Below are 12,131 nucleotides of genomic sequence, written 5' to 3'. Positions count from 1 at the left end.
AACAAGAATAAGGAATGAAAAACATGAATGAGAAATAAATTTCTGAACATTATTGCCTCAGGCAACTGAGTCTCGAGCATATGTACACACACACACACACACACACATAGTCTTTTTTGAATGTATTATACATATATTAGACATACATATCTCTAATGCGAGGAAATCCTCAGCAGCAGGTGAAAGTAGTCTGGTGATCCCGATCGTTACGGGAGATCCGTTCGCTCGCGGCTTGTAACAAACTTCGTTTCGTTAGAGTTCGTTATACAGGTGAATACCGGGACAATATCTTGAATGATGAAAATCAACCGCGCATGCGCCAAACAATTAAATCTCATTGCTCGGCGAAATCTTCCCGCAGCGATATTCTTGTCCGGGATGCAGGCGGGCCAACTTACGCAAAATGTGGACGTTTCGAATTTTCAAAGAGCGTAAGCGTTGAATTCCGACCGTTCTTTGAAGAATCAACTTTCCGACCCGATAACAAATGCTTCCCAAACCTTTCCGAGTCACCGCCTCGATTATCCGAGATTCTAACCTCGAAAATTCGTATCAATCACATCGCCGGCAGAAATAGTTTAACAGCTGAAACTTGGGATGGCCAGCCTGCACGAACAGCCGATAAAACTCGCGCATGCGCGGTTCATTTTCAAGTTTCAACAGATTGTCCCGATATATATATACGTATACGTATTTGTGTGATACACAGTTATTAAAACGAATCGTTTGATACGATACGAATGAAAATAATAAAATTAAGAAGGATTTGATAAATTTAAAATTTCGAATTCCCTTTGTCACTGTAAATTTATTCGAATACAGTAGAAAATGATTCATGTATTATTGTTATGTATATTTTTTCACGTTCATATTTTCCTCTTCTTTTTTTTTAATCCCGAATCAAATGACGACTCGAGATCGACCAGCGATTCACCGCTGCACTTATGACGTCACGAGCGCACGCGGCGCCATCTTGAGATTATTTCGGAACGTTCAAAGCGCACGTCGCGTTCCTAAAGTCACTAAGTCTCTGCCTCGTTCAGTTAAAAACTTGACTTTGATTGTTATCTTTCGTCGTTTAATTACTGGCAATGAGTTATCGAAGAATTAATTGAATATAAAGAATGAAAAGAAAAGAATGTGGAGAAAATATAGCGTCGAAACTTGGACTCGAGCATCGCGGAGAAATAGAAATGATTTATGAGTCTCGTTTTTCTTCCGTGTTCGCGAAGAACCATTAAATCCATGGAACGAAATACAAGAAATAAAAGAAAGAAAGAAAGAAAGAAAAAAGCTAAGCCTAAAGGCACGTTGAAAGGAAGGCGACGAAGTGTTCGGGAGAAAAATATGTACGCAGTCTTGCTTTACTACATTGAAGTCTGTTAATTCGTTTCAATCGTAAAAAACTAAAATCTCAGCGGCGAGACCCTTCTCGATAAAATTTCTTCCTCGCTGTAATAACCTCACTTTTCTACGTATCCGTGCGTCTGCCCGACAATGAGTGAGTGATCGACTCTCTCTCTATCTATCTATCTCTCGCTCTCTCTGTCTTTCACCATCTTTCTCTCGCAGCATAATAAATACCACGCACTTGCTGCACATATTACTCCACTGTATTCAACCGCCTCAACTCGTACATCAAGTATTTATATAATGAAGGACGATTAATGTCGCCACTTTTGTGCGGCAAGATCATCATAAAGTCAGAGTGGAATGATACGTCCGAAGATGAGCTGTTAATTCCACAGGCATGACTGCGGTGACGAAACGGTTTGAGGATGATGATGATGATGACGACGACGATGATGATGAAGAAATAAAAAAGAAATAGAAAACGAAAAAAAAACGAACAAACAAATCGAAACAAGAAAGTTAAAATAATGTGTAAAGGTGGTTCAAAAAATTTCGAACGATCTTCGATATGTCGCCGCGAGTCGTTCGCCTTGACTCCATATTTATAAATCCATTCTGCTGATACCTTGACGTGATCGTCGTCGTTTTCTTTATATCATACGTATACCAGTAAACCGTAAATGCGCACCGTCAATTACCTAATAATTGGTAAAGCGCGGTCTGTGCAGGTAATTGTGCATCTCCTTAAATCGAGTCGAAGTTTCGAGGTCTCTTTTAGCATCTCTGCAGTTTTGAGGTCATTTCCATTTTTATTTCATCTTTCTTTCGTTTTTTCATATTTTGTTTCTTTCTTTCGATTGTGATTTTTTAATTGTTTTTTTTTTTTGAAACTCTCTTCTTTTCAACGTCCATTTATAACTTCGCGTCGCGTGCCGAGAGGCAATAACATTATACGCACAAACGCATTACAAATATATACATGATGAAATATGACGACAATGGAGACCGACTTTTCCGAAGCGAGGTTCGGAAAAAAAAAAAAAAAAAAATTAAAACCAATCGAAAGAAACAGAAATTGGACTAAAGCGCATACGATTGGAGAAAAAAAAATAAATAAATAAATAAATAAAATATCGACAGAATAAAAGACTTTGTTACATCGCTGGAATGGCAAAGTTATTCGATGATCGCCGATTTATTACACGCGTGTATTTTCTAGCCCGAAACAATAATTTAAAGTCGTGATAGGTCAGGCACAAGAGCTATATACGTATATTGTAATACCTTATATGAATATAGAAAAGGAGAAGGTGGATGGATTTATCGTGTTTGTCTAGTTGGTACCTCGTGACGATATTCGTACCGGATTGAAATTAGTAACGTTATCGTAGTAACGAAACGTTGGGAGCAACAGATAAAAAAAAAAAAAAAAAAAAAAAAAAAACACCATTTTCCTAATCTTACAAAATGAGTTTCAACGAACTAAGATTTCGAAATATGAGTGTATTTTGTTTTATCACGGTTTGCCGAATTTCGGACAATTAAAAAATTTCGAAAAAACGATTCTTCAGCGGCACGAATCGTTGCGATAACGTTACCAACATCAATTATGATCTATTCGTTGTAAATTTTTTTATTTATTTTTTTTTTATTTTTACACGTTAACCCAACGCCGTGAATAAAAATGAGTTTTTACTTTCGCTGTGAAATAATCATCGTAGTTTTATCATTATTGTTATTATTATTGTGCAATAGAAAATGTCAACAAGACCCCGCCTTATAATTTTACAAATCCGTGCGTGAAAGTATTTATCGACCGGTTGTTTTCCTTTCGTTTCTCTTTTCTTTTCTTTTTCTTTTTTTTCTTTTTCATTCTTCTTCCTTCTTTCTTTCGTTACGTTTCTTTCTACGGAAACGTATTTAATAATCGAAAAGCTACTTCGATGTCACAAATAGTCATCGTCAAACTCGCGTCATATTCGCAGAAGCAAATTTCCTTCGTCACACCGTTTAATCGTTGCGTGCTGTAATATATAATGCATTTTTTTCTTTCTCCGGTTTTCCTTCAAGTTTACACACCGCGACGAATCGGTGTAATTTTCGTCGACGGTAAAATTCGCCACGTCCCAAATTTCTCACCTCCGTTTCTGTCGTTACCATTGCCATTATCATTATTATATTGTTCATATTTTCCGTACAAAAATAAAAAAATATATCGTTGCACGTCAGGTCAGGCATTTAAAATGTACAACTGTTAATCGATAACGAAGCTTTTTTATCCACGTGTTCAACGCGCATACGTACTTTTATTACAATATACACTATTATAAATTTGCGCGAAAATATCCTCGGGGCAGGTTTTTAATCGCCCTTGCGCTTTCTTGCAAACATACGCGAGAAGATTAAAATTCACGAGCTGTTCCAGCGGCTGCAGAAACGGCGTATAAATCATGAATTGTAATATAGATAGGTATATGTATAATGTTATTGTCTCGTAGGACGGGTTATACAATTATTGTTGGCACCTTTGGCCTCTGACAATATTTTACCGTTTTATTATACAGTTTGAGCGATCTTCAATCATTGCACGCATATCTATATACACACCTGGGAAAAGATTATCGTTTTGAATAACAATTTGTACGCGATGTTGAAAAAAAATGTTCCTTTTTTTGTATCTACATTTTTTTTTTCTTTCTTTTCTTCATTCATATCTTTAAACCTGTTTCATATTATTTGATAATTTACATGTTCATTGGACTGTATAAAAAAAAATTGACGGTTTTTTTGTTTTCAAAATTCAAGTCGAAGGTATTGTTCGAAACGACGGAAAAAAAGATGCTTCAAGTTCAAGTTTCAGCTCTTGATGTTAATATTTAGAGGTGTCTCGTCGCGATTTTCTACCTACCATTTAAATGTGATGGAAAAGTTTAATTTTTTTTTTTTGGAATTTTATAACTCGTCAACCCGTTAGTTTACCGATAATATCAGGAGGTATTTTTTTAGGGAATTGAACGCTCTACAAAAAAGGTCTCTTATCATTTTCTGATAAATCTACTATTTCAAAAGTTATTTAAGGCCGTTCGTTGATCTTTGATATTGAATAACTTTTGAAAGAGTAGATATATGAAAAAATGAAATAGAAAATCCCGACGAGACACCTCTAAATATTAATATTAAGAAGCTGAAACTTGTACAGTATTCCTTTTTCGTCATTTCGAACAATATTTTCGACTTGAATTTTGAAAAAATAAAAAATATTCCATTTTTTTGTTTTAACAATAAACGTATCATACACGTTTATACAGAGATAGAATTCTATAAAAATTCAGGCTTCACGAACAATATATAAATAATATGTATAATATATAAACAGTGATGCACATAGTACGGATCAATATACTTTTGGACTTGGTGTCGGTAGTTTGTCGGCAGTTTGTTATAATAAATACAGGTCCAAGTATCTCTGTGCGTGTATGTGTGTGTGTGTGTACCTGTACAAACTTAATATTATAACTCTCGAATTCGATTTCACCGTTAGAGGCGTATTATAATAATAAATGGATTTTACAAACTGAGCTCTCTACCATTTACAATCCCGATATTTTCACTAAATCCAACTGCAGTTCCGTCACGCCCGGTGCTAATTGATTCGACGAAATCTGTTTTATACACCGCGTAACAAGCAACCTATATACATACATATATAAATATATATACTCGTCACTTTCGCGTTGGATTTTCACTAACATAACATAATACGTATCTGCATACATAATAACAATAATAATCTATCGAACGAAACCGTGACGGAAATGAAAAATCGAGCCAAAAAACGCAAAAAAAAAAACAAATATATAAATTTGTAAAAAACAAACACGATCGATTTCTGGATATACGGATAAACAAAAGTGTTATCGATATGATGAAAATTTTAATGAATCCCATATTGCGTTACGTCCAACCGCGCATAATTATACCGCTCTTGGAATTTCTTTGAAAGTGATTCGGTTTCAGGAAGGTGATTATTGACAGTGAGGCAGATCTGTTTCAGCAGCTCAAAACGCACTCGGACTTTAATTATTGTAGATCAGACTAGTCTGGACCGGTATACGTGTTAAGTCTGATCGTGAGCGAGTGCCATATTATTATATTACACACAGTGCCGGCACGCACCGCTGATCGCGAAAGGGAATTTCAGTTTCGTTTTCATCTCGCGAATTTCTTTTCGCATTACGAAAACGTTCAATACTGTTTCCGCTACTGTATATACATGTATATATATATATACATACACATAACATTTTTATACATGCATAACAATGTGTATCAATTATCAACGATTATTAGCTATTTGAATCTGTAGACTCTATTACAGGACTAATTATCTCCTATTTATGTATATCCAGGGACGAAAATGAGACCGTTATTATTGTACATATATAATACACTAAATATGAATATCGCAATGAATGCAAAATGATAAACGGATCGATGAAGAAGAAACTGTACGTAATGTTAAGTAATACAAGAAATAAAGTATAATTAATAATCCGTCTATTATATGTTCTCAAATCTTTTATTCTACGTACATCACAGAGGATTCAACTCACCAAATATGTGTTATCCTGTTCATTCTGTTGTAACGCTCGTGCAACATGATGCTTCGTTGATTGGTTAATTTTTTTTTTTTTTTTTTTTTTTTTTTTTTTCTACACTAAAAACATTTGGCGCTGTTATTTGTTGATTTGTTTATTTAGAAGAAGAATAAAGAAAAAAAAAAAACTTGGCCGATACTTATTTCTTTGATCCTTCTCCCTTTTCTCTTTTATTTCTCTTTACAACAAATTTAATTTCTCACCACGATTTGTATATTATGTGATCTAATTTTAATTCGTAGTTCTTCTTACGATTATCGTTATTATTGCAATTATATTTAGAATTTCACCGATCGGCGTACGTGTGTAATAATGTAATCGTTAACGTCGAGTCAGATCGTGTCATTGGACGAAAGTAAGAAAAAAACAAACAAAAAAAAAAAAAACCCGCAGCGATAGTTCCGCACTCGCGTCTCCGAAATTTTTCAACAACTTTGTACAAACGAAGAAGGTACAGTTCGGAAAGGAACTTTGTCCGCGGAGGCGGGGGTCGGGGGCGGGGTAGAATAAAAAATAAAAAATAAATTAATCCTAAACGAAAAAAAACCTTGCTCTGGTGTCTGTTTTTTTTTTTTTTTTCTTTTCAACGTTTTTTTCGTCGGATTCTTTTCCCTTCCTTTTCGTTTACCGATCAATGTCAGTCTGCGAGGGTGTAATAAAACCGCACTCTCTCTCTCTCTCTCTCTCGATCGACGCACCACAACTAACCGCGAACAGAGTCCGGTATGAGCCTCTCCTGTCTCGAGTCCTCGTATTTACCGAGTCCGCGACACCTTCTCCTCTGTGGTTTCTGACGGCCAAACGACCTAGTGGGGGGATGATGATGCACGGACCTCGCGATTCCGGAATGATAGAACGCCGTGCGCGTGAGGCGGTTTAAACGCGTTCACAGTCTCGGATTCGAATGCGGGTGTGAATTCTTCTTTTTAATTTTTTTTATTTTGGGAGGTGTGATTTTTTTTATACATATACATATATATATTGTTTTTTTTTTTGTTTATCTTTTATTTTTTTGGCAGAGCTAGCCGACCGAATCTCGATCCGTTCAAATTGTCGTCGCAAATATCCCCGAAATATATAATTTCAAACATGGCGCCCCGACAGCGATCAGCTGACGCTCGGACGCCATGTTGCTTTCCGGGTGATAATTTCACGTTTCCGATGATTTGGTAAGGAACGATCGACTTTTCTCGACGAGTGATAAGCCGAGGCTCGTCTATCAGTGAGCGGGAATTTTTCAGGATTTGAAAGGCTGGATTATTGACTCGGGGAATGCCTAAAATCTATTGGAAAAATTCGAGGTGAGATCCGGGGATTTAGTAGGTCGAGTATTTCTGTAACATTCGTTCTTATATACATATATATATATATCAATTGAAGCAGAAACTTGTACTTGTATATTTACTGTACGATAATTCATAATTCTATTCATTAATCGAGTCTCGTAGCGTGTGATAAATTTTGTACCATTGTTGCAAAGTAATTTTTTCCACTTACAAGGAAAACACGATAATTAAACGATTCGAGCTTTGAAGAAACCCATTCGAATAATTAACGCCTTGCATATGATCTTCTGTCCTTCTTCATTTCTGTGAATCATTATGCCTCTGTGGTAGATACCGCAGGCTTCGAACTGGGTATTAACGATCACAAGAATACGAAAGAAATACTATTATTTTTCTCTATTTTACGTTCCGTACAAGCATCGCGATGGAAATTTTTATTTTTATTTTTTATACACACTTTACACGTGATTACGTCATTCAAAGGGAATCGGTTATGAAGTTTTCGTTATTATTCTATCTCTGTTTTCGATTAGTTAATCACGGACGACAAACATCACCTTGACTCTAAGTGCAGGTTTTATTACTTTATACACCGAAATAATTTTCCTAGAATCCTCGGTCCGGATAATTTTTTATTTATTTTATGTAATAATAATAATAATAATAATAATGCATATGCGATTCAAGCACTTATTTCTCTGTATAAAAATTTACACTCACACAATATCGTACAATGTTTATCTTTCCAATCATCGATCTTACATAATATTAACGACTTTTCACAGATAAGAGCCATCTTCATCTACGTATTAAACATACGCACTTGTATAGACCATAGACGCGTATCCGTCTACTTGTTTACTTTTGGTACCTAATACCTGATCGTTAAACAAAATTTCAATAAACAATCGTATCGACTCCGAAAAATCCCACCGTTATTATTATTATTATTTTTTTCCCCTCTTTCATCCATCGGCTTTAACAAACATCGCAAGGATAATTTTCATCGATGAACATACAGCAGGTATATGATAATTTCAATCAGCGTCGGACATTGTTCGCGATTAAAAATTAGAAGAGAGAAAAAAAAAAAGTAAGTAAATATATATCAAGAGAGCAGCCCGGACATCTCATCCTTGAGATTTTAAATTATGCAGAGACGCCGTCGCCGAATGTGGGTGCAAAGATTTGTTGTCTCCCATGCCAATTATATTACATAGAGCTTCGTTAAAAATTTATTACTCTTCTTCGTTCTACTTACTTTTTGTTATTTATTTATTTTCGCACACACACACATATACACATATATATATATATATATTTTTCTCTTTCTCTTTTACTTCTCTAGCTTGACCGATTTCGTCGCCTGTTTGTTTGTCATTTCGCAGAGAGCGAAACTGCAGCGTGCAGGAGCGTTTCGCAAATTCGTTACATTATATACCTCCGCGATATTACACAGTGATATCATCGGCGCGTATCTACACATGTATACATTTTTTTTAAAAAGCGTCGAAAAGGGAACAAGAAACGAAGAATAATAAAAAGATGTAAAAATGTTTTACTTCAATTAGACGCGTCGTTTAAACTGTCGGTAAAAAAGTTTTCTCCCTTCATCCGTTCATCTTCTAAATTTACTCGTTCAACAAGTGTTTTCTGTTTTCTTTTTCTTTTTTTCTTTCTCTCTTTTTGCCGAACGACTAATTGGATGATAATAATACTACGCTGGCCGTGCAGAGATGCGATATTTACCACTTTTTTGGTACCTCGCCGGCGTGTAAGTTTAGATTTATCGACGCAAAACGGAATAATCAGGATTTCGTCACAAAGATACGTCCGTCTGCGGACGATAGTCGGCCAATGTAAAATCATCCGACTACGAGGATGACGCCGACGTAAACTTTCGCAGTTTGTTTTCTATTCAAATTATCACCGCTTATACTACTCGGTTGTTGTATACAGAGTTTATCTTATAACCGACCAAGTTACTTACTTACTTACTTACTTGCTCGTGGATATTGCAGTGCGACATTCCGTTCCCTTTCCCTGAACACCACGAGTCCCGTGATCGTTGGTCAATGCCGTTAACGACGAACGATTAGCAAACCTCCTAAAACAACCTCGAAACCATGTCATTATTACGACGAATTAGGCCAGCGTTGAGAGTTTCCATAATATTGGCCGTGTGATTTTATATCTAAGGAAAAAAGAGAAACAAAAAAAACAAACAAACTTTGAACTGGGTGGTAATAAAATGTATACATATATGTATATATAAGAAATATCGAAACATCGGGAAGAAATTTATTATTTTGAAATATTTTTACAATCACTTTTGAGAAGTTCGTTTTTTTTTTTTTTTTTTTCAAAAATATGGATATTTATTGGTTCGGTATGGATATAATAAATTTCATCCAAATTGTAATGACGCGTAGCGGCGATTTGATAATTTCTTTCATGAATGAAGATTAAAAATTTTTTAAGTCGAAAAATTAGAAAGTCCCGGAACATGCTAGAATTCCAAACTGTCGAATCGTGAGAATTCCTCTCGATAACACAGAATCGTGTACAGATTCTCGATTTTACCGCAGTTCCACATTATCTTTTAAACTTTCTGTGTTTCGACTTTTCATGCATCTTCAATTTTCTGCACCTGATCGAACTTTCCACATTTTCGCGTCTGTGAAAGTCTAGTTTGTTTGTTTTTTTTTTTTTTTGGTTTTGTTTTTGTTCTTTTTACCTCAAACCATTTTACACCCGGTATACACCGTGTATACATATGTTTAACGCGTTCGTTGAACATAAGCGATTGATCGAATAAAAAATAAATGTAATAATTTTCCTCCATATATCAAGACGGCTTCAGCCGCATAATAATGGTCACTAATCAATCTCTTTCCTTGCCCCGCACAGATCTACGCAGCCCTCTGGGGACATACTCTAACGGGTATATAACCGGCGGTAAAAAATAAAAAAAAATAAAAAATAAAAAAAAATAAAAAATAAAAAAAAATATATATATATATATATATATTCCTGCAATTTATATTATTGGTATTATTATTGTTGTTATTGTTATACCGATCATTCATAATTTGGTAAATCCCAGATACTTGTTACGTATATAAACATTTTTTATTAGTCGATATTAATATGCAGTCCTCGAACATCCTCGAATCCTTCTCAACGAATAATCGATTTCGTAGTATTTTACGAAATATTTTTCCTCGAACAAAAAAAATTCGTTTATACCCATATTTGGATCCGATCATCCGATGCTTGCATCGTTTCAATGTCAAGGAAAAATTTTTTATAAAATACGACGAAATCGACGATTTATTGAGAAGGAAGTTCAATCGAGAATATTTAATACAATTTTTTACACTCGGGAGTCGATTTTTTTTTTTTTTTTTGACACACTTGTACGAATATAAAATTTTATACGTATGTTTTTTTGGCTCGCCCCAATATATATATATATATATTTAATGCCCCGCAAGAATATGCCTTGAAATTTTTTTTGATTAAAACGGTTCAATAGTTACAGCATTTATAATGAAAAAAATTATTTTCGCATCGTTATTTAAATGGGAAATTTCAAATGGCCAGCGACACCTTGTAAAATTGAGCTCTGTAAAATTTTTTGCCAAACGGTAGAATTTTCTTTCTCAGTAAATAGATCCCTTTAAGACCATAGATTCGATAGGTCAGTTTTTTCGGCTCACCCTCTATATATATATATATACTAGCAGCCCATCCCGGCTTCGCACGAGCATATAATAATATTAAGTAATAATATAAATGTTATTTTTCTAGAAACTCACTGTAAACATTGTGTATTTTCTTTTATTATATTATTATATGCCCGTGCGAAGCCGGGATGGGTTGCTAGTGTAGCTTATATGACACGTTCGTAGATTTACCATAGCAGCGCCATCTATTGATTACTTACTCAACCCAGTCGAAAGGTATCGACATCTGTTAGAATCATTCGGAGTTAACAGATAATTGTGACTGTCGAATAATAACAGACAAATAATTAGCAATAAATTAAAATTGCGACTATAATTTGAGATTTAAACTATCCTATCTCTCAAGTTGGATCGAACTGCACATGGTGTGCGTATTTTATTATAATCGGTTAAGTGGTTTAGGAGTCCATTGAGGACAAACATCGTGACACGAGATTTATATATATTAAGATAAGATATATGTATGTATTGTACGGTGAATTATCAAACAGAAAATTTTATTATCGAATTTCGACTACTGCTTTGCGTGTTTAATCGTTACATGTATGTGCAGAGATACTCACCATAGACGTTGGTCTAGGACTGATCCTAGATACAAGGTGGATATGTACATTTATGTTATTGTAGAGACGCCAAGGCGAATGGATGCCCGAGGGCTGCAGCCTCGTTCTCGGTCCATAACTTCCTGTTTTCTGCATCAGAGCTTTGAACTCGGGCAAGCAATTATTACAAATATCCATACACATACCTGTAACAGAAAACATGTAGAAAACAATTACATGCAGTACTTGTATACGTGTGTAATATTCACCGTGATTTAATCATCGATATATTTATAATAATCTATTATACAGGCATACGGGTGTGTTTAATTAATACTGACGCTAATTAATCGCGATGCATATCTATGGGGCATTCCGGGCCAAATCGGTAACACGGTTGACCATGATATTTTTACATTTCACCAAGGATTTTTCCTATCAGATGGTAGGACTTGATTATTTAGTTGATCAAGTGATTTTAACCCTAAGAACCTTCTGGAAAAATATTTACAATTTTCAAATAAACCCATCTCAAAAACGTCC

General features: G+C 35.0%; 1 protein-coding gene across 2 annotated transcripts in view; it reads right to left on the bottom strand.

The window, feature by feature from the left end:
• LOC124299198 (peroxidasin homolog pxn-2) overlaps positions 1-11,768 on the bottom strand; it is a 38,391-nt gene extending 26,623 nt beyond the window's left edge. The window contains exons 1-2 of one of the 2 annotated variants that reach the window (XM_046752204.1): positions 11,610-11,768; positions 9,300-9,404 (exon numbers count right to left, since the gene is read on the bottom strand). In XM_046752204.1, the coding sequence (XP_046608160.1) occupies positions 9,300-9,404; positions 11,610-11,659 (155 nt within the window). In that variant the 5' untranslated portion in view covers positions 11,660-11,768. Of the gene's footprint in view, positions 1-5,966; positions 6,755-9,299; positions 9,405-11,609 lie in introns of those variants that run through there. The other variant, XM_046752205.1, reaches the window with a different exon arrangement.
• Between the last annotated feature and the right edge of the window lie 363 nt (positions 11,769-12,131).

This window comes from Neodiprion virginianus, chromosome 2 (genome assembly GCF_021901495.1).
Source record: "Neodiprion virginianus isolate iyNeoVirg1 chromosome 2, iyNeoVirg1.1, whole genome shotgun sequence".
Taxonomy (NCBI): domain Eukaryota; kingdom Metazoa; phylum Arthropoda; class Insecta; order Hymenoptera; family Diprionidae; genus Neodiprion; species Neodiprion virginianus.
Note: the sequence above shows the minus strand (reverse complement) of the source record. Positions and strands in the feature narration are given on the sequence as shown.